The sequence below is a fragment of the Charadrius vociferus genome, unplaced genomic scaffold, assembly GCF_000708025.1.
Source record: "Charadrius vociferus isolate BGI_N301 unplaced genomic scaffold, ASM70802v2 scaffold282, whole genome shotgun sequence".
Classification (NCBI taxonomy): domain Eukaryota; kingdom Metazoa; phylum Chordata; class Aves; order Charadriiformes; family Charadriidae; genus Charadrius; species Charadrius vociferus.
In genome coordinates this window covers 10,639,950-10,663,641 of record NW_009647731.1, presented here as the reverse complement: position 1 = coordinate 10,663,641, position 23,692 = coordinate 10,639,950, and the positions used below count along the sequence as shown (strand labels likewise).

General features: G+C 43.3%; 1 protein-coding gene across 1 annotated transcript in view; it reads left to right on the top strand.

Moving 5' to 3' along the window:
- The window catches only part of FGFR2 (fibroblast growth factor receptor 2), an 84,272-nt gene that overhangs the window by 26,550 nt on the left and 34,030 nt on the right, over nucleotides 1-23,692 (top strand). Inside the window, 2 exon segments of the mRNA XM_009881656.1 lie at nucleotides 1-21; nucleotides 7,112-7,235. Of these exon segments, the coding sequence (XP_009879958.1) occupies nucleotides 1-21; nucleotides 7,112-7,235 (145 nt within the window).

The window sequence follows — 23,692 nt, the reverse complement described above, 5'->3', positions numbered from 1 at the left end:
CATCGTATTGGTGGATATAAGGTAAGTTGTCATGATGTGATTTTGCAATTTCTGTTCTGGACCAAGGCTGTAAGAACACCAACTTGTTGAAGTCAACAAAAAATCTTTTAGTGGCCTTGGATCAAATATGGAAGTGGAAAAAAAAAAAAAAGTAATTGTTTTCTTCTGGGGAAGGGTGGGTGGTTTCTTTGGCGGTTACCAAGCACTAATTCTATATTTTTTTTCCCCTCAAATTCAAGCTTGTAGCATAGCAGTGCAGCTAAGGATTATTTATAGAGACTTATTTGGAAAGCTAAAACTGACTTTGCACGGCAGAGTAAGACTGTTTTGCTCTATTCATTTTCAGCTGTATTGTTAAAAACGTGGCCATCCACGCTGGTGACTGTAGACAGTTTAATAAAGGAAGGGTTGGAAGTCAAAAGTTATTATTTTCTATGGAGTTTATGGTCTGTGAAACTGAAATGGGAAGCAGAATTTGAGGGAAAGTAACAGCAATTACTTACAAGGGTTTGTTTGAATTTTAAACAGCTTCAGATTAGATGTTTCATTCCAAATTGGTGGTTACTGATTAAGAGAGAGTTTTAGGGAGGCAGCTCGCTGTGGGGGTTAGTGCACGGACCTTTAACCTCCCGGTATCTGCCTAGGTCAGGTCAGAAGTCAGGGTTCGGTCATCTTATCCCGCTCCTCACTGGGAATGGGAGTGCGTGACTTTGATGGCAAATTGCAGTTCGAGCGCTGCCTTTGCCATCCTGAGTTACCTTAACCTCTTCTGCGGACCTTCTGTCAGTGGTTTCCTCGCCTACCCGATGCCTCGGCAACTTCTATCCCAAAATGTTTTGGAAAAGTTTCCCAAGTTGTCATGTCGTGTCATGGGCGTAAGCCCCAGCCTAGAACTTCTGCTGAGGGGCTCAGAACAATTTGTAATGGTAACGAAGACAGAAGTTAACTGGCGTTTCCAGACGACACACTAAGCTCAAGAGCGAGTCCTGGGGGCTGCCTCCCCCGGTGCTGTGCCTCTGTTTTACCCCAGCGACTGTGGTATTTTTGGGGTGCGGTGTTTTGCGATGCCCTGATGGAGCCAGGGTGTATGTTGCTTCGAGGGCTGTTGACTCAGATCCTGCTTGGTACCAAAAAGTATGTTTTCCAGTGCAGAGGAGGACAAGCCACAGTCTCCTTTCCTCTCTAGCTGGATTTACTGTTAGAAAGTGTCAGTTTTTCCAACATTTGTGTTAGCAGGGAGTGAAGCCCAGAAAATCTCCCCGCATGAACACTAATTATCTAAGTAGACTTTTCCATCTATGTTTGCTTATACCATAAATTACTGTTGCTTATGAGTGTACACCTGGCAACACCTCCTGCCTTTCATAATGCTGTGGAGTGTTAACAAATTGGCTCCAGTTCTGTGATTTTCACCTTTTTCAGTGCTTATTTAAAAGAAAAAAAAAAAAGCCAATTAAAAAAAACCCCACAAACTAATTCTGTCTTGGAAAATAATAGCGACTGTTTTGATATTAACTGAGACGTTATTTCAACACTTCACATCTCATGAAGGGGAAATGCAGATATCACTCTTGAAAACCGTGAAGGAAACTGTGTGTTTTGCGAGGCAGGATGGAGATACCTGGTCTCTGGTTTGGGAGGGTGAGCTGTGACGGGGGGAATCGGCCCATGCAGGGCTCCGTGCTGCCACTGCTGGCCTGCGCTAGGCATCTGGGCGAGCTCATTTAGACTCGTGCCCATTAAGTGGCACAAATTAAATTTTTGCTCATGTCTATTAAATGTATACAGTTTCTTAGGTATGTACGTGCTCTGGGAAGAAACCGCAGATGTCTATTTCTAAAGCCAGCTGGATAAGCGAAGTACATGCCTGTAATTCTAAATCATAACCTCTTACATCTCTTTAGTCTAAAGGAAAATAAGAGGGGATACAGCCGTGGATTTTAGACTTTCTCGTTGCTCAGAAATACATCAAATTTTGAATGATCTGGAAGCATTTACTCATCATTGTCATTCTGCTTATCAAAGCTATGTATATTCCAGATTCTGTCGGTGTTTTGAATAACCATCTTTTTAAGGTGGAAAGCTTGTTTTTAGCGAACAGGTATTAAAGAATGAGGTCTCCAGAGCTTCTGGAGGCTAGGTCCTCTTGTTAGAGAGGCAGGATGAGGTCACTGCGGGCTTAGTTCAAAATTATTCTGGAATAAAGAGAATTGTGGTTTTTTGACACCTTCATACCAACAAACTTGTAACGAAGGAATCCTCAGAAAGGACTAAGTCTTCCCATGTTGGTCTGTCTTCAGCCAGATATCACAGTTACTCGTGATAGTTGTGGTACACTAGCTTGTCTTGAATCTGGGTGTTGCTATACGTAAAGTGTTTCTGCCTGAGATCTTTATATTCATAGTACTTGGAGTGACTAGAATAGCTGGAACCAAACTTGACCGTATTTGCCCTCACCAGTTGATCTAACACCATCCATCCCTTTCGGAAGAGGCAATCGTCCCTTGAAGACTTTAAGAACAAAGTAAAGGGAAGGAAAATGTGAAGTTTTCCAGTAATCCTCCAGCCACCTCTCTCCTGCTGCTTTGAGCTAAGAAATCTCTTCTTTGTGTTCTCTTTATCGCAATCAGATAGTGGCTTGAGCACTTTGTCCCGCTGTCTGCGGAATGTCTTGAGTCAATTTGCACTCAGGCAGGCTAGCAGAAGGGTGTATGTGCTGGTCAAGATAGCTTCCAGAGCAAAAATTCCTCCACCGTGACTAATTCGGGGTGGTGAATTTCAAAATTGAACCTTATTATGATTTTTCAAGGTATACCTGAAGTTCCTACAGCAAGGAGAAAGGGATCAGTTATTGAATGGCTAAACCCTTTTTGGTCTCTTTTTTTTTTTTAATTTTTCTCTAAAGTGATGATAGCTCTTGCTTGTGTATTTAAAGGCATTTTATAATTTCTTTGTGTGAGTAATCTAAATCCTCTATGAGACGCCACAGGAGCCTTTACTTTTCTGTACCACCCGGAAAGCAAATGTACTTCTATCAGTCGTTACTGTTTAAGTATTAACAGGTATGTGTTTTCACATGCATTTTGATAAGCTTCATCACTACAGTCATCTTATACGCATTTAAATTCAGCTGGGTAAATACAGAGTAAAGAAAGAGTTCTGACTCCATAGGAACTGTAAAAATCTATAGCTTTTGCATGCGTGCTCTGCACTTGTTCTCTCTGCCTGAGCAGTACCAGTATACGTCTGAACTGGGCTGATTTTGGGGGAATCATATTCTTGGTTTCTAATCCCTCTTTTGAAATTCATTTAAAACTGACTCCTTTTTACCATTTTTTGCTAAGTGACAGCTTTTCACGATGTCTCTGTTCACTGAAGACATGTATATTAAAATTAAACAGAACGGTCCACAATTTTTTTTATATGATACTCCAAAAGCAAAACATTTCTGTGAAACACAGCTTGCCCTTTCCTAGATTTCTGACCAATATTTTTTGGCATTTTGATTCCAGTTTAGGTTTCCCACCTGCAAGCTATATCCTAAAGCTACAGTTGTATGCAGTTGGTATTGATAATTTTGTTTAAAAATGGAATTGTTTGGAGAGATTGTTTGGAAGAATTGGTTAAAAAATTGATGGAGAAGATTGCCAAAAAAAGGACCTCGGTAATTTGTTAGAAGTGTCTATACCTGGCAGGAAAAAAAACATGTTGAGTTTATATTTATTATCTCAATAAAGTACTATTTTTGGGTACGAAGCACAGACAAAACATGAAAATAGGTATTGCAAAGTAATTAAAAAAAAAAAGGGGGGGGAGGGGGGGCAAAACCAGTTAAACTGTGTCCACAAAGGGTATTGAAAGGTCAAGCTATTAATCGGGATACTCGGAATGCAGTTGTTCCCTGAATTTCCCTATGTCAAGAAAAGGCAATGGCAAATTGGAAGTGGTACCCTGAAGACCAGGTGATGGAAGTGGGTGGGACTGTGTGGGTATTCTCCAGGATTTTAAAAGAACTCAATACGAAGTAGGGCTTCAGGGAACAAAATAGTAGAAGTAACAGGATAATAGCTGGCAAGGAGCTAGTCAGGTTGGAGAGCTGGAAGTTTCCTACAACTGATAAATCTCTGGCTGTGGATGCTTGTCCTTTGCTGGACCCCATGTGTCTGGTGAGGATGCTCCTGCTTTCAGTGGCTTGTTGCTTCCCTCGTGTCTTTTCCTAGTGGATTAGTTCACATGAGCTCCCTGATATGTTCTGTCTGCCAGACGGGCTCAAGCCATCTATTTAAACAGCTTAAATGGACTCGGTTGGTCTTACCCAGGGAAATTTATTAGGGAATATTTGGAGAGCTGTAGGACTGGTATCTTCAGTTAGAAGGGCCCTGGTGAGCACCCACAGAGCTAATGGCTTTAATCTGCATTGCCAAAGAGACCATCTATTTGCACAAGGGTGGGGTTTTTGTTTGGTTTGTTTTTTTCTTTTTTTTTTTTTGTCTTCCCCCCAAAATACCTCTCACTGTTGTAGTCCATCCCTACGCAGAAGGCTGGTGTAGGACCTGTGTACTGTGGAAGCACTGCTTTGAACCTCTCCTGAAACTAACTTCTACATGAACTGGTGTGACGTTGGTGCTGGTTGTCAGTAATGGCACCAGTTTTCCTGCCCAAAGCCCGGCTTTACTGGGACTAGGAAGTGATGTCGCATTACTCAAAGGCCACGTTACCAGAGCCTGTCCGATCAGGGTGTTGCAAGCCGCATGGTTACAGCGACGTGGCAGGACTGTCGTGGGTCTGAGAATGAAAGGTTCAATTTGGGAGTCTTCAGCAGAAGATGCCGTCATCCCTGGCAAAGGGGAGCGTTTCTGGGCTGTGCAACGCTGCCCTTGTAACCAGAAAGCACCAAGCCAACAAGCTGAATCTAGTTGAATCCAGATCCATGACATAAATCCCGTTGTGTGACGATGTGTCATAAATGCTTTGGGCCTCTATAGCAGTTGTTTAGCTTACAGTGAAGAGGCTTAAGCTGTTGTTTTATTATAAAGATATTATCTCTTCTCATTGGAGTTACAAGAAGGGAAATTGCACAAATACTTTTTAATATTGCCATCCACTTGTGGCTGTAAGTTAGTTATGTTTTCTTATTGAATGCTAAGCAATCTCTTGTGTTTTCCTAGCAAATTAATTACTTGCAGCTTGTTAGCAGTTTTTATTTTGTTTTAACTTCCGCAGAACCATGATCTGCTCTTCCTGTTGTGCAGTCAGCTCGGTTAAAAACACTTGCTCCGATTCTCAGAAGCGTGATGTAACTTGCAATGGCAAAAAGTCAGGTCACTTTGACCAAGTCTCCCGCAAAGGAGCTCATAAAGAAGTAAAATATTCAAAATATGTAGCTGCTGTATTTGTTATTTATCAGTGGTCTATGACAGTAATTCTTCCTGACCCAAACTCTGCCTTTCAAGGTTGCTTAGCAGAATAACGAGACAATAAAATAACCCTGATAAACTCTTTTCTAGCTTCAAAAACTTATTTCTTATCTCTTCATAGTGTGAAAAAAAACCCCAACCCAATATATAGCTTTAATGTATACCATCAAGAGGGGAGGGCTGGGGAGATGAGCTGTAAGTTTGGGCTGGAGATTTTGGGGTCACGTTATCACGGAGTTCTGTGACATTTGGTTAGCATCCATGCGCTTCACCTGCTGCTGGAGTCTCGTCTACGTTTTCTTTATTCTTCAAAGCCCGCATGACCAGTTGTTAGCTAATACTATTAGCCCTGTAACTGGACAGTAATAGTAATATCTGCCTAATGAGCTAATTGCTAGCTGGGGGAGCTAGGAAAGCCAGGAGCCCCTTACAGAAAGGGCTCTTGTCTTCTGAGCTGTGAACTGACGGCATTTTTACCTCCAGCAAGTGTGAGCGCTAAGCTCTTGGCAGCGGCGCCGCAGCCCCGCGCAGCCTTTTCCCGCTGGATAAGGACCTACGCACCAGTCAGGCACGAAGCAGGATTTCAGACCTGAAGTTGTAATGGTCTTTTAAGAATGTGTAGTTACTGGAAGTGTCACTGAATGGTCCATCAATTACTCTGGTGCACTGCACTGAATTACTACTTTCCATTTGGCTGATTAAAATGACTGTACCAGATTGTGTTTTTGTTCCATTTGCTAAAATACGTACTTTGCAGTTTAAAAGTTGTACCTTACAGCCACATAATGTTAAGATCTTTGAGCGCTTTGTCAAAAATGTAATGCTAAAACAAGGGATTAGTGGATAGCCAGCAAAAGGTCATTTTGGGAGCCAACTTATGATGCAGGAAATATATATGTGTACCGGATGACTCTATATCCTTCCAGTCTTGGGCTGGATCCTATTTTCTGCAAGACCAATGCCAACGCTCCTTTTGAGTTCAAATGGGAACAGAATCAGCACCTTTAATACATTCTGTCCGACAAGGATTGTAGGAAATAAATGTTTATCCTCACGCACTGTTTCCGTGAGGATTTTCTTCAGGCGTTTTTCATGAGGCAGCATCTTCGTTTCCGTCCCGTGGTGCCCCAGAGCAGCAGGAGATGTGGCCGCTCTGTGTTATCTGTGGGAGGGATCCCAAATGTTGCCCTCATCTGCTTTGTTTTTCCAAAACGCGGGCTGTGTAATTGAGCTATTAGAGAAGAACGGCGACTTAGATGTTAGGGGATCATATCCACCCCATATTGCTGGTGGGTAGTTAATATTATCAGCTGATTGTTTGGAGACAGATGGGAAATATCCTGAGGGCGCGAATTTGCTTTAGAGTGGATTGAGAGGTAAAGCCTGGTAAGACAACTGCTGCTGATTGGTGCCATCCTCATAGCCTGGTAGGACCGAGTGTGCACTGACTTCTGCAGTGCTCAGGTTGTGGACGAGGAAAATTTATAGCAGCATGCCTGAAAGCTTTTGCTGCTGCAGCCCTGCTGTTCTGCATCGGGCATAAATAAAGTATTTCAGTGTCCAGAACTGTCAATTGAGTGCAGAAGAGGCTTTTAAACGTGGATTACAAAAGGTTAACTATTCAGAAAACAGCTCTTTTGGAGGGTGAAACTGTGCTAGGGAAGTTCCCAACCTCTCTGGTTACCATCCGCCAGGTCCGCAACCAGCACTGGAGTCTCATCATGGAGAGCGTGGTCCCGTCTGACAAAGGAAACTATACGTGCATAGTGGAAAACCAGTACGGCTCCATCAATCACACGTACCATCTCGACGTTGTTGGTAAGTAAAACTCTGTCGCATGTCAGACAACGTTTTTAATTAATGAGTTTCTCTATTGAAACATTTAGAACTAAGCTGATACGTTTTGCCTTAATTTTGAAGAGGATTTCACGGTAGTCTAAAGATAAGATTTCATTACATAACCAATTGCTACGTAACTTTATATATTCATCTGTCTGACTTGTGTCTGCAGGTCTAATCTACCCATGCCTTGGCAAAGGTGTAATACCCATGGGTGCAAGTGAGTTCTTGTTGCTGTGATACACCTACAAGCTTACTGTGCAGAACAAATAATAAATACTGATGCAATTTTAATCATTAGTATTACAATTTAATTATTACTTGTACAATTGTACTGCCACAAATTTTAATAACTGCAGTTATGAAAGCTGTCAAGTGATCCTTTAGATTGCCGTTATTATAGCTGAAATGATTTTTTTTTTTTTTTTTAAATGAAAAGCTAGTTATTGACTTTGAAGCTAGTGGAGGTCTGGAGCTTCCAGGAAAGGTACTTTGCTTTCACAGTAGTATAACAGGTATCTGACCGTAGCCTGTTGTGTGGGCTCTGAAACAGTCCCTGAAACACAGATGACAAAAATTGTGAAGAAGTATTTTATGTGAGGACAAATTCTAAACACCGTGTGAATTCTTAGTAGTAGCAAAGCTGTGATTTTTCAGCAGGACTATTAAGTACATGCTTAGTAATCTTAACTTAATAATACCAACATCCTGTTGACTTTAATAAGACTTACGTGTATTTATTTAAGTGTCTTGCTAAATTAGGGCTTGAAATCTCAGCAACCAATTCCATTCACCCCTACTCTTGCTGATTACCCTGGATGGGTGTGAGCAATTTTATTGACTCTGAAGGTATTGCTGTCCAAAAGTAATCATAGAATGGTCAAGGTTGGAAGGGACCTCTGGAGATCATCATGCCCACCCCCCCGCCAGAGCAGGGGCACCTCCAGCAGTGGCACAGGACAGCGTCCAGGCGGGTTTGGAATGGCTCCAGAGGGGGAGACTCCCCCACCTCTCTGGGCAGCCCGTGCCACTGCTCTGCCACCCTCACAGCAGAGAAGTCCCTCCTAATGTTGAGGTGGAACTTCCTATGGTCAAGTTTGTGCCCATTACCTCTTGTCCTGTCACTGGGCACCACTGAAAACAGACTGTTCCCATCCCCCTGGCACCTCCCTTTGAGTATTTATAAGCGTTGGTAAGATCCCCCCTCAGTCTTCTCTTCTCCAGACCAAAAAGACCCGAGTCCCTCAGTCTTTCCTCATAAGAAAGGTGTTTCAGTCCCCTCATCATCTTCGTAGCCCTAATCACTTTGGCTGTTATAACTGGACCTGCTGGTAGTACCTTTGGGGATCTGAGCTGCAGTTTCTGAAGTATGTCTTGAATGGGCTTTGCTCTCTCCGGGCTTCTGAGGTGATCCGAGTGTCACAAGCTCAGTGAGTAAAACTTTTGATCAATCAATATTGAAAGCAAAAATGAATTTGATTGTCCTAAGCTATTTTTGGCTGGTGACTGACAGGCCGACTTATCTTATGTGGAGAATCTTGCCGTCAGTTTGGATTTATATGACCAAAACAGCGACAACATTTTCATTTCCTTATTTATTGATTGTTTTTTACATGAATAAAAACCCATCTCTCACATTGTTTTGGATGCTCTTTAAAAGTAGCATCTTATTTTGTTTGGGACCACTTAAATCCACGGAAACTCCCAGAATCCAAAGCAAAACAAGTGCCACCTTCTCAGGCAGCAAGAAATGAAAACATTCCCCATGAACATGCCAGTGAGAGCTAGCTTTTGCGGGGCAGAGGAGGAAGAAGAGGATTTTGTGGTGGGGATGCTGTCAGACTGAAGCTCTGCCACCAGTCCCTATACAGTTAAGTCTTCAAAGCCAGTCTGCGATCCACCTGGCTCACCTCTACTTGGTTTTAGGTAGCCAACACTGAAAGCAGTGAGGATTTTTATAGCCTCGGCGATATTTTTGTCATCCTTGGTAGAGTGAGCTATGGGTATTGTTGAGGTGAACCGAGTGACTGGCAAAACCATTTTTATTTGAACACTTGGTTAAGCAAAGTTTATGGAGGGTGCAGCAGCGACGGAACGGCTGCCAGAGATGGCAGTAAATTGTGTTCTGCATGCCTTGGTCCTCTGCTGACCACCTCGCCGAAGGGCATGGGATGCTCGTGTGGGCTCGCCAGGGACGAGGCTCGACTTACAGAGCCTGGCCCAGGAAGAACATAAGGGGATGACGAGTCATGGGATTTCTGGAGTTTTTTTTGGTTTTGGATTTTTTTTTCTCTTAATCCTTTAGGGAGCCTAGATTGATTCAACTTTGGTTTTGCTTAAAACTGTTTTTTCCCTCCCATGTAGCCTATGAAAAGCTACTTTTGCAACACTGGGAGTTTTTCTTGCTGAAACAAAAATGGTTAAAAATTCCCCTTCCCTTCTCTGTCCCTGCTCCTTTTCCTCGTTAGTGCCCCAGTCCCAGTCTGGCATGTTTCGTGTTGACCATAAATTTCTTCAGCCATTTTTTCTAGCAAATGTGTTCATGGATGAGGCGGTCACTTGAACAAATATTTGTCAGAAGCCCTCTCACCTCCTCTCCCCCTTTGAGCCTTTTGAATGTCTTACATCGAGGAATATTATGCAGAAGTTTATTTTTCCTAGCAGTAAATTATAGTGACCTGCATGAATGAATGGAATGGTAATAAGGATTATGTCATTTATTTAAATGTCTATTCCTTTCCTACAGAGAGGCAGAAAAGTAAATAATGAGGTTTTTCAAAAGTGACTAGGAATTTGGGGTGCTGGGTACCCAGCTGATGGCACCCAAAGGAGCCCTGATTTTCCCTGGGTGAATATTCAGCATTTTCTGATGCTCAGACCCTGTGAGAATAGCAAACCAGAAGTCCAAAAGTGACTTCTGCAAATCCCAGTCTGCATCTTGCAGTTCTGTCTACTTAATCATTTTACTTCCTTTAATTTGACGAGTTAAAGGCTGTAATTGTTAGTTTACTTTGAAAACATACGTATGGGAACGCACACCTTAGGATATCTGTGTTGGATTTAGTGTGAGTCTCTCAAGAGATACTGCATTAGGACTTTAATCCGAAAGGGGGATTGATATTAGAGAGCTCAGCCATTTCTGTGTTGCTGAAAGCTTGGAATGATCGTGGAGGTTGGGCATAAAATTGCTGAAACAGTAAATTAAGGCTGGCCAGAAGGGGAAACTCTGACAGTTTTTCTAGTTGAGACAGTTCTACAGAAGTTAATCTTGTGCCTCCCCCCCCCTCCTCCCCCCCGTTTTCATATGAATTTTCGGCTCCCACAGTGTTATGGATGTTTGTTTAGAGGCAATTGCGTTTGTAGACCGCATCTTAAAAACTTCAGGTTGTAATTTTAGGTAAAGTTGTGTGTGGAAAACTGTCAGTTGAAAGCCTCTAAAATTACTTTTCCTATATGGTTTAACTGGTTCCAGAGTTGATTAAGTGTAAGTAATAGCAAATGGTATTAAACATGGTAACATATTACACTAACATGAGCATCTGACTATATGGTGTAATGTAGAGAACCCTCTGATTATGTCACAGATTTGGGAGGTATCCCAGCAAAAATCGTGCCAAAGAATGACACAATGCTAGTTAGGAATATCCAGTATTACTTGATGCCAATAACTTTCCAAACCTTGAACTCTTTTGACAATTAAAAGCCTGGAGCCAGCAGAGCTGAGTAGTTTTCAGTCAGAATGTAGGTGTGAAGTATTCTCGTTTTTACCTTGTAATTACTTACAAGAACCCTCTTAAAATAGTCAACTGGGCTTAGATGGTCTAATTCAAATTTACAAACCTGGCAAAACCATCGCACTGAATTTTTTACAATGGGAGTAGAAAATACTGGAGCAAAAAGCGGTGAGTCGTTGGCAGCCCCTCTGTGTTGTGCACGTTGATGGTGTTAGCAGGGAATTGTCCAGGATATTCTGGGTTGGACAAAACTATTCTTTAAATGTTCGGGATGCCCCAATCGACTGCTTTTTCCTCTCTCCTCCTCCTCCATTTCAAAACACGGACTTCAGCAGGCCGCGTGCGGGGCTTTGCTCAGGAGTACCAACGGGCTGGATTGCAGTAGCGGCAAATGGTGGCGATACAAAACTCCGGTGGGATCCCGTGAAAAGAGACGCGTCGGTTTTGGCTTTTTATGGGAGTACTACCCAGAGGCTTCAATTAATATTGGATACTTATTGTCCAAGGCAACGTGCCAGCGCACAGTAATTGCTTACGACCGAAATGCGGAGAAGGAAATGTCACTGTCCATTTTGTAGATGAAAAACGGAGCTGCGGAGCGATGAAATTTCTTGCCCTGGGTCACACAGGAAGCTGGTGGCAGAGCCAAAAAAGTAAAGCTGGTACTTGAATCCTAATCCAGTACCTTAATTAAAAGAATGTTCTTTCCCTTGTACAGTTTAGCCCATCAGCTGTTTTTTTTACATGCAGCTGAAGTGCCTTTCTATTCTTTTGTATTTAACAGTAGGTAGAAACTCGCATTTTTATAGTAAGCTTACTAATAGACTAACTCTGTTCTCATTAAACGTATATAAAGTCATGCAGTCTTAAGGGAGAATGAATGAAAACGATGTGGTTTTCACTTATGAATTGTATTGTAGTGAATCCGGGTTGTAGGAAGCAACGTGGGAATGCAGCCACTGAGACTTGTATATAATTAGATCACTCTTGGATTGCAATTATCGCTAGAGTACAGTTTCAGCAGCGGCAGTTCTGTTTAAGCATGGAAGTAACTAATTGAATTTATATTTTAATGGCAAAGAAAAAAGGTTAGTCTTTGAACACTCCTAGTGCAGGTAGCCATTTCTGTCCTATTTAATGTCATCATCCAGGGGAACAAAGGATGGTTTGGTTTCAGATGAAGTTCGGCACATTACCTCATTTACTGGGTTTTAGAAGCAGCTGCTATAGCACGACACATCTTCCAAGAATGTGTAAGAGGACCCTGCTGTTTACTATAAAAATGAACATAACTTGTCACAAATATATTTTTTAAAAAAAGTCCTTTTGCAGCCAGTTTAGCTGTGCTTTGGCCAGTTTCTGATTTGCCTAATAGCCATGCCTTTGGTTCTCATTACTGAGGAGTGAACTCCAGAGGTGGCGTTGTACCACCCCGTTGTCCCTTAACAATAATTCATATTTTCATACGAAAACAGCGTGAGAATAACTTCTCATCCAGGATGCATTTGCCATGACTCTCAGTTTAAAGCTTGTGCCCCAGGAATCTCGTGTATGAGTGGTTTTATTGACGGGTGTGCAGAAAAAATGCCTTTATTCTGAACTCTTGGAGGTTTTAGAGGGCTTTAAGATAAATTTTACTCTTGCTTTTTACAGCACGTTGTTAAAAAATCTGATTAGAATGGAATCAGCCTTTTGCTATTGGTACTTTAGTGTTTATATTTCCCTTAGTTTAGGCAGAAGAAAAAACTTTGCCTTAGTTTCTAGTCAGTTTTACTAGCCAGTTTTACTTTGGAATTTTCATGTGCTCTCAGAGGCTCTCGCCGCAAACATGGCACGGACACATATATTTTCTTTTAAAGACATGTTTCCATTTTGTCATTCCCGAATTCATAAAAACATATGCGTCGTTATTTGCTTTTTGCCAGAGCTTGTTTTGACAAAATAAAGTTCAAAATCAGTTTGACTTAACTATGCTACGTTCCTTAATTTCCGAAGAACTGTTTTTAGGAGCAGGACAGGGTTGCATAGGACAAAGGAACTGACACCAACTAAATGCGTGCCTCAGACGCCGCATCACTGATGTCTGGCAGGAGTTAAGTGTAGATATTCCAACCAAGCCTAAACTTGTCTTGCTGGCAGATGTGCTTGTAGTTGTTGATGGGCTCTTTACATGGACAAGCTTTGGCTTGACATCTTCACCCAAGCGCTTGCGGCGTGGGACATGATGAGACAGGGGCTGGAAGAAGCATGAAGGAATCTACGCTGATGCTTGCCCTCAGGTGTTTGGTTAGCCCGAGAGGGAAGAAGATTTTATTTAATGTCCTGATAAGCCCGAGTGTGGACTTTACACCTGGCACCAGGCTTTTGGCAAGGCGTGTGCATCTGAGAAGAAATTACGCAAATTGTTTAGTGCTGGAGGCTGTGAGCTTCACTCCTGAAAACAAAGACCGCAGTGTGATGGTTCAGCTAAGGGAAAATAAAAGCTTATGTTTTTTTTACCCCCTTGCTTAATAAGGTAAAAATATTCCAACCCCCTAGTTTTATAGCGTTAAAGCTTCTGATTTCATTGGAGTAGTCTGGCTAAATTACATTTTATGGACAAATACTAGTGTCATTACTTCATCCGCTGGGTGAACAGTGAATTTGTCATGTTTGGAATGCTTCCTGCGGAGTCTGCTGGGGGAGGACTGGTCTCCCTGTCCCACTTTCTGTCTTATTACAGCCCCAAGGCAGGTATTTCTCTTTCTTTTGATGAATGATGAACAGGATATTGTTTCAGCTCTGTTATTTTCATTTTTAATCATGCCTTCTAATTCGTGCAGTGGCCTACTCGTGGAAATGCAAGTAGGAATTTGCAGGAGTTGTCTGAAGAGGCTAACAAGACTGTTGCCTTGTTAAATGTGAAATTAGCACGTGTCGAAAGCCGTGTCTGTGCCTAATCAGGGGGGCTTTGTGACCTGGACCAGTCTTTTCTCAACAATTTTGTTACTGAAAAAATTGGCAGTGTATTTGGCAGTAAATTGGTAAAGTTACATCCTATTAAAAACAAACAAAAAAAAGGAAACAAAAGCTTGAATCATCACAAATACAGAAAAATCGTAAATGAACTGTGATACAGACTGGATGCACAGACCATATTAAAGGGAAGTGCAAGGTTATTAATCATGTCTGCGTTATTAATAGGAGTTTGCACCTGCATTTCTTCATGCTCTCCCCAAGTGTGGGTGGAAATGCAGAGGTGGGACAACCCCGTGGCTGCAATGGGATAGCTGCCCACGGTGGGTGAGGTGAATCCTAACCGAGACCACCACACTAGTGGTTTTTGAGATTACACTAGAATTAAAAGAGAGGTAGCAGGGGTGGAAGTGGATGGAGATGGCACTCAGCAGTAGGTGTCAGGGGTTGTGCATGAGCCCAGGTTGGGGTTGATGGCGCTGGGGAGATACAAGAGTGAAAAGGTGTGTGATGGCCTTCCCAGAGGTTTATGATGCAGGAGAGAAAAAACCTTGTGAGATGGGTACCGGGGTGAGATGGATAAGGGGGTGAGAGATCTTGGCAGTACCAAAGTGTGGGCAAATCAGTAAAATGTGAAATTCTGTGGCTATTAGAGAAAAGGTTGCACTTACAACTTTCATGTTGGTGTCCTCTCCTCTCACTGCTCTGTTGACCACTGTCATCCAGACATCCACATGTGGCTGTATTTTACAGGTCTTCGGGATTTTAAGTCACGTTTGGATTACTACCGCTCCCATGGTGCACCTTCAACGGCAGTTGCTTCATTTAAACATAAAAATAAAGTGAAATCTCATTTAATTGTAATTTAAAAGCCACGTTAAAAATCATAGTTTGTTAAGCACTTTTGAATATTGACCTGCTCTGTAAATACAAAATATTAGGATTATTTTTTCAGGTTTCTTTTTAAAAGGTTGCATGAGTATGTTGCAATTTTTGACTGTTCGTGAAAGAAAAACACTGATACTCTCAGAACTGGAGCTGAGTGAAGAGCTCAACATGACAGTGTATTAGCTGGAATAAAAGTCTTTACGTTTTTTACAAAATGCTTGTGAAAGTAAAATTACATATACTTTTAGGGCTTTTTAATCACTGACACGAATTAGGTGATCAAAATAGTTGCTTTTCAGTTGTATTCTGCCTTTACAAGTGAATATGCATGCATTGGGTAGTGTTTACATCTGCAGCATCATTTCTGCTATTAGATTGGATTATGTACATTGCTGAGCCACATAATTTAATTTCAACAATTGGTTTTAAATGTACATTTCCTTTGCTACTTGCGCTAATATGCTGTCTGGAGTGTTGGTGAAAACCTCCTTTGTCCACATTTGAATGAATATTCCAACAAATGACTTTTTCCCCCTCTACTTTTCACTGAAGTTTTCTCAGAAAGCGGTTCTGGCACCTGCTGCTTAGCCGGAGGCTGGAGATGGTGTTCCCGGGTCTCGGCTTTGTGGGAAGCTGGCTCGGCGTGTGTGCTGAAAGGCAAGAAAATGCGGGTGCAGAAAAGAGGTCAAGAACTGTAGAAAATGACAGAGAAAAACTGTCTTGTTTTGGAGCACAAAGTTTGTGGCCGAGCCTGGCCAGTCCTAGTGCTTGCTGTGAAATCTCTTGCATCTTCTGTCTTGCAAACTTTACCCGGGTTTACCTGAAGTACTAGAAATATGATGACCAATGTTTATGATCAGGGTCTTCTCAAGAGCAATCTACTTCACAATCTGGTCCAATGTTTGGAACAGGTTATGGATTCTGTGTCACAGAAATTAGTGTGATCGTGATTGAGGGACATCTCCCCTCCTGACATGGGACCACGTGATGGCAAACTTCATCGCCAGGGGAGACAATCCCAAAGGCTGAGTGAGGTCCAACATAGACATGATAGGAAGAGGGGGAATGGCTTTAAACTGGAAGAGGGGAGATTTAGAGTAGATATTAGGAAGAAATTATTCACTGTGAAGGTGGTGAGCCCCTGGCCCAGGTTGCCCAGAGAAGCTGTGGCTGCCCCATCCCTGGAGGTGTTCAAGGCCAGGTTGGACGGGGCTTGGAGCACCCTGGTGGGAGGTGTCCCTGCCCATGGCAGGGGGGTTGGAATGAGATGATCTTCAAGGTCCCTTCCAACTTAAACCGTTCTATGATTCTATGGCTTGAGGCTGATGGGCCCACACAGAGTTGAAACTCTGGGAGCTGGAGCTTCTCTGCTCCCCTGAGAGCCTGTGCACAGTTATGGTCGCTCAGCCACGTCTAGCAGGGGAAGCAGAATGCCACCGTCCTTCCAATAATTCCACACCTGCGTTCCTCAGTAGAGCAAGTGTGCTGTGTAAGAAAAGGGGGAGAAGTGTAGAAATATAAGAGGGTTTTTAAAGGTTTACATAATCTTTTCCATTTTACTTTAAAGGCAGAGCTGTTTTCAGGATAGGAAATTTGGAGGATGAAAAGTACGCAGTCAGGTCACAATAACAACAGCAATAATAACTCCCACTGTGTGCTTTATGGCATCGCTGGGTGCACTGGTGAGTTAAACCCACCGCAGCTGGGAGAGGACATCATCCCTGTGGGAGAGATGCTGTTTGCCAGGCGTACGGTAAACCTTTGGCAGAGCCTACTGGAGAGCCCAAGGCCAAGGGTGCTGGACCCCAGCGTTGTCTCTGGGTATGATAAAGCAGTGGAGTGCTGGGAGCTGCACGCAGCGCGAAGGGTGGTATCTCTGTGTGTAAAAATCAATGCCGTCTCTGGAAACAGCCAGAACAATAAAAATTTACCACTTGTCTGTGAGAAGTCACAAGTCGTTTTTTTCGTATGTACTCCTGTAGCCTCGTTCTTTTAGGGCACAGCTGAAAAGAACTGCAGTGAAAATTTCAGCTCCTCATTGCTCTGTTTCCTGTGTGTTTTTCAAACCAAAGTGAAGCCTCTCCCCTCTTTGTTCAGACATGTATGAAGCTTTTTTGCTTATGCAGGCGCTGTGTGAGGAGTACTGCGAGCGAACTCCAAGATTAGCGTCGTACAGCTGTGGCTGCTCTGTCTTCTCCTGCTCCGCGGGGCTGGTGGCCCCCACGCTGTGTCAGCCTGACAACAGGGCTTTGCCTTAGAGACAAACTGGTCTTAAAGCCCTGTTGATAACGTCACGTTTTAAAACAGGAGCGTTCGCATTGCCTGCTTTAGCTCTGGGCTCACTGGGTGTTTCCGTCTCCTTTAACCCTCTGATATAGGTGTGATTAGAAAGGCTAGCTTTTAAATTCTTCTGGTTGTGATCCCCCCCACTGTTTTCACTGACATCAACGGGCTTTGTACCGAACCAACTAAGTCAGTCTCGCTCGCTTTCTTTTCCCCGGCTTGCTGCCATATGAGAAACGGGTGTGCAGATGAATTTATGCTGTAAAGGCGTTATGCGAAGATGAATTTTAGCTAAAATGCACACAGGACAGCAAGCTGGAGCTACGCTGTAGAGCTATCCAAAGAGACAGATGGGATAGCATCAGTGGGAGCTTTGCCTGCTGGAGAAACCGTGCCATTACTTCAAAGCAGAGGTGAAGGTGGCGAAGCCAAGGACAAAGAGTTTGAATACACCTGATTAATTTCTGTAAAGGTTTTCAAAAGACATTGCCTTTTACTCGGCTGGCCTTGGTGAGTAGGAGGGCTTGGGTGGCAAAGGCTTTGCTGCGGGTAGGAGGCTGCCTGATTCTGGGGTCTGTGACAAAGTTTTAACCTTTAGAACTGAAATTCTTTTATAGTCAGTATTAAAAAGGTTTAAGTTTATGAGAAAGTATTCAGTGACATCAGGGAACATATGGAGTCTGGTTCCCTGCTGTCTCACTTTATGCTGGTTGCTGGTACTGGTCCACAAACGAAAGCGGAGATGGACGTTTGGGCCCAGTACTTTGCAGTGGTGAACTGTGTGACACAGCAGCAGAAAGAAATGCCTCAAGTTTATGTAAAAGGCTTCTAAATTTGAGGACGGAGGGTATTTAGAAAGTGGTTATGGAGGTTAGTCCCTCACTCCCATCTGCATGAGCGGGTCCCTGTGGGCTGCGTTCACTTGTGAGGGCCAGGAGCTCCAGCTGCAGCAGTACCCCTTTGAGCTCTTGGCCACCGAGATGACTTCTTCGAGTAGCGTTAGGCCAATAGGAAATGCTATACATGGAGACTCCTGCTGTACAGGAACATTGAAGGGTATGAGCGTTTGTTGGCTAATGCCCACTGGTAAAAGATGCCAAAATTTGTAAAGCGTGATTTCATCAGCACTGGTAGTGCTGGTCTGATCCACAAGCTATTCTGCTAGTCTGCCTGAAAGGCTCCTGTTCTTTATCAAGCGTTCTTGCCAGGGATGGTCTTTATCTCTTAGTGTTTAACGGCAGTGATCCTTGTAGCCTTAAAACACTTTCTGATTTTGCAGAGTTTGGGAAGAGGGCATTGTCCCTAACGTGCTGTGGATGCTACCGTGGCGTGTATAAATTACCTAGGAAGCGATGATTTGAGGGGTGTGTATGTATGTATGTATAAATGGAACATGACAGTTCCGCAGCACTTCTGAATTGGCTATAAACAACATGCAGTGCTTCATGTTATGCAGAAAGGAAACCAAACTGACGTGCAGCTGGTAGAAGCTGCTCAGCTCCTGGCTCACGTATATACAGTGTATGACATTAATTAGTTGAGGCGTTTTGCCTACACCTGCTCGGTTGTTTCTGGTCTTTTGAAAGAGCAGCCAGCACTCAACCTTACTCCTCCACGCCGTGGAGCAAATAGTGGAATTAGGAGTGTTTTCCTTCCAGCATTTCATAGAGCACGGGCCCCTTTAAGCAATGGCTTATTGCTGGAGAGAGGAAGGGAAGGTTTGGCTTGGCCTCTGTGTAAAAAGCTACCTTGAAGGAGGAAATTCCTGTGGGGACTCTGACATCTGTTTGGTTAGACCCCTCCTACACCACCCCACCTAGGTGTACGGAGAGCAAGCGTAGTTTCGAATCGAGTCCTTTGTGTGAACTTGGATAATGCTGGATTTGTGGAGAAATCTGGGTTGCAATTCCTCATGCCTTGGCTGCTCCTGGAACTCTCCTCGAAAGAGCTCTCTAATTCAGAGAGCAATAATTAATCCAGCCTCCGAGTGCTTGTGAGCTGAGGCCAGATTTGCAGCTCGTGTAGGTGGGATCTTTCATGAAGGACACTGGTCCTTGTGTCTCTTCTTCCAAACTGCTTCCTTTGCTGTCAGCTGGAGCAGGATGGAAACTTGAAAGGTCTTCACTCACTGAAGGGTGAGAGATTGATAAGGATTTAATCTTTCTTTTAATGGTTGACATTTAGCCCAAACAGGTAGCGATCAGAAACCGATACCCTGTGGCTGGCCCAGTGGCTTTAGCAAATGACTTCACCCGGTGGTAGGTATCCACACCAGCAAAAAACATCATCAGAGCCAGCGATAATAGTTTGTATGTGTACAGTCTCAACAGGGATGCCAAAAATTGAGTGCAGGGACAGAGTGGCTTGCACAGGCAGAGAGAATTGTTTCCTCAAACTGTGGGTGAAATGGCCATCAGTGCCATTTCTGAGAAAAAACGGTGTTTCAGCTTTGAGGTGGCACGGGGTGCACTGGGCGCTGTGGGAAGCTGGAGCTATACCTGAGAGGCTTCACCTTCTCTCAGCTCCAGGCAGTGGTTAAGTCACCTGAGGGGTTCCCATATAACTGTGTTTTCTGTTGGAGCAGTTTCCGTAATCCTGTGGGTATAGTTTGGAACACTGGTTTCCCACTCCATGAGGCTTGTCTTTGGGTCAGTTGGTGGTGTGAGGGATGTGGTGAGCAGATATGCATCTGTCTGTAAAGTACCTGCCAAGGATATCCCAGATGTGACACGTTGTTGGATAGGAGAGGACACATGCAGTTAATGTGGGGACAGAGCCATGTAGCAACACGTTCGTCCACCAGCAGTGGTGCTCCCTCAGCTCAGTGGCCTTCAGGGACCTTCTGTGTTAGTTACATGGCTCAGTGGAAATGGTGGGAGAGTGCTGCGTACTGAACCACGGGAGTTCAGTCCAAGTGTATGATGAAAAGGCTGTGATTGATTTTTAAGGCTGAAGAGTCAGTCTTGCAAGTTTGGGATGCTCAGCCAAAGACGAGGCAAGATTGCAGTCTGGCCTAACACACTGTAGGATGCTTTTGAGACCCATAATTTACAGCCTAATCAGCATTTGCCAAAGCAACAGATGTTGCACGATCGGAAGGAAGGTGGTTGGGAATGGGCAGTGTTTTCACCGAAAAGGGTCCAGCCCGCTGCGGAAGACTTCCCACGCTCAGAGTCAGGCAAAACAAGCAACTAGAGCTGAACGTGCTGTGCCGACCAGGGCGGGAGAGAAGGGCACGGCAGCTCTGTGTTTGCAGTTAAGGCAGAGAGACAGCTGGAACGGCTTCATTTTTTATTCAGTGATGACTGAATACACAGAACTTCTACCAGGGGCTATCGATCCAGAACGGTGACTGGTACGCTAAGAGGCATCATTTGAGGGAGCCCTTCGTAGCTTCACAGCGGCAGCCATCAAGACGATTCCTTAGGAGTCGGTAACATTTCAAAACTGGTATTAAAGGTTATGATAAATGGGTCTAATTAAAAATTGTGGAAAAGAATCAGATAACTTTTTTCCTTTCTTTTCCCCCCCCTTTATTGAGCATCTCTCTGTTGTCCCCAGAACTCGTGTTTGGTCTTGCATTTGCTATTCAGCTTTTATTTTTCCTAGGCTGCACTTGAATCACACATTTGCAAGGAGAGGAAACAAGCACATTCAAGAGGAGAAAATAAGAGTAGTTTTCATTTTTTTGTTTTTTTTCCAAATGAATCAAATGCCTTGTCCAAAACCCATTGAATTCCATGTGAGTTTTCCCCCTGACTTCAATGGGCTTTGGTTCTGGCTTTTAGCTCCCATGAAAGGTCCTGAACTGTCTGTGCTAGGGTGACAAGGAGGCTCGGGTAGACAATTCCCAGACCTCTTCTCGGCCCGTGGCACAGCCAGGTTGCTAAGGAGACTTGGCCTCGGATGGGCCCCCGAGCTCGCCCCTTCCGGGGTTATTGTCTCCTCTCCCTGCCAAGGCACTCCACCTGCCAATGCTCTCCAGTAGTGGCAGAGCACTCTTTCTATCACAATACGCTCTACTTTGGCCTCTGGCAGCAGCAAATCCTGCCCTACATCTTCCCTCCGCCGGCACGCTCGGAGAGCAGCCCCTCTTCCCGCAGTTTTTCCATCCCTGCACCCTCCCGCACTAGGACCCGAGTGGTGGGATCACATCTCCTGGGTTCTGTTGGCTGTGAAACTTGGTTTTTTGGTCCCTCTCCGCATCTTCACCTCGTGTGTTGGCATCACGACTTTCCTGTCTCTCTCCTCTCTGATTTCCCTTTGTGTTGGCTGCAGCTGCTCAGCAAAAAATCTTGGAGGAGATAAAGCCAAGGATGGGAGAGGGGTGAGGCCTGTTTTTAGAAATCACCTGTCCAGGGACTTAAACTTCTAAAGAGCCAATTCTCAGGACTCCTTGTGAAGTGTGCAGGGTCCAGTAGTCATTTCCAGGATAGTTCTTCCAGTCACCTCTTCCTCCGTCATCTGTGGCAGGATGGGCTCCCTCCCATCTCCAGGTGTCCTGCTGGAATGGAGCTTCAAGGGCAGCTCCTTCCATTGCGCCAGTTTTTCAGAAACTTGGAATTTTCCAGCTTTCCTGGATTCTTTGCAGTTTTCTGTCTTGGAAGAAGGTATTCTGAGGTTTTAACATTAACAGGCTAAATGAGAGTTTCTTCTAAGCCATTGGACAGGTCTCTTTGTCAGTCATCTTCAGATAGCGAGTCTGTTTGTCTATAGATAAGAAAGCAGAATTGCTCAAGCCCCGGGCACTTTTATGGTGGTGTAAAGTTGAGATGCTTGGAGCCCTGAATGTGATAGTCCTCACGTGAGCAATCATTTTTGCTCTGCCTTTTGTAGATAATTGACTCCTCAAATGGGGATGATGTTGGGTTTGTATCTAAACTGCAAGTTGGAGAAGGCAAGCTGCTGTCGGTCCGTTAAGGTGGGCTCCATCGTTAAACATGCTTTCTCTTTAAAAAGTGTTGTAAAGTTAGACTTTGGGAAGAACTGGAATAAAAATGAATTATGACAGGTGGGGACGTATCCATAATTATCAGTTTGGCTCAATTACTTTCAGATCAATACACAGAAAATATTTTTCAATTAAAATAATTTTTAAACATCCATTACGTTAGCTTTTAAGCATCTATTACATTGCAGTTGATCCAGGAAAGTCTGTTAAATGAAGCCAGGCATATCTATGAAAAACCTTGTAGATCTCTATGTAGTTCAGTAAGTAACTAATATTTATGGTAATAAAATTAGTATCTACTACTTTTTATGGTCCTTATGATGCAGTGTTTGTTTGGTATGCTTGAAGACAGCTAATCTATGGGGTGATTTTCTGTGTTATAGCATGCTGTTGACTTGTTTTTGAAACGTGTTAGCAGTGAAACACTAGAATTTCAGTGGTCAAATAGTGAAGATTTATTTTTTGAGGTTCTGATTTGATTCAATTTTAATGAGCAAGGGGAAATCAGTGGGGCTACAGAGCTGTGAGATTGGTTGCCAACTTGTTTTGTATTAAAATATTGTTTGAGTTAAATGACTAGAGATGCATATGGTCACTACATTTTAGCGATGATGCTGATTATAATTATTAGGTTGTGTAAGGCTTGTGATAAAATTAGTTTCACCAGCCTTTAAGATTTTTTTTTTTAAAGGCAACTTTGACTCCTTTGCCAAGCTTTAGTAAAAAAGAATGCGCCGTTTCCATCTGATATTAGTGTAGCCAGTTGTTTGAGTGATGATACCTGCTTACAAATGTACGGCTTGTATTTTAAATGCTAAATAGTGATGTGAGATTTATGAATAGGGTTTTGACAGTACCTATGCTTAAGCAGAGTCCTTCCTTAGGTGTGTGTGGTTTGCAGAGAAATAGGAAAGACAGGTTAACACCCTAGAATGACTGTTTCCATGAAATGATACCGTACAGGATTATACTTGGTCACTTGTAGTTAGTGGAAGTTTCTCCATATTTAGTTATTTCCCCCAATATGAATGTATTTCTTGTGGTCCTTGGACTCTGGGATTGTCAGGAAACCCCGCTGAATTTGCCTCATGATGTCAGGAAACCCCGCTGAATTTGCCTCATGATGTCAGGAAACCCCGCTGAATTTGCCTCATGATGGTTACATTCTTCTGTGCTGTTTGCCTGCGTGGGCATGGGAATACTCCCTTCTGCTGAAGTGGGGGAGTTGACGAAAAACTAATCATTGCTCTGTATGTTGGAGGGCAACTAGACTTTGTTTTTAACACATTTACCTTTAGAAAAGAAATTTCACAAATGGCTATACATATACACCTATACATATGTGTGCACTTTATTTATTTATTTTTTAAAAGAATTTGGGACCAAGAATGTAATAACAACTTTTCTTTTACTTCTTTGCTTTGCCTCCTCTTTTTTGGTAGAGGAAACGTTTGACAGTCATCAATAAAAGATTAAATCGTTGATGGCTATCGGGAGAAACTAAACACGTTTTGTGTGTTGATGCTGGCATAGTAGGAACTTTTCCAAGATGTTTCAGGCCTCGTTCTCTGGTTTGTTTAAGGGCAGAGAATAAGGTCACAAAGGAAATCAAACCCTGATGTGGA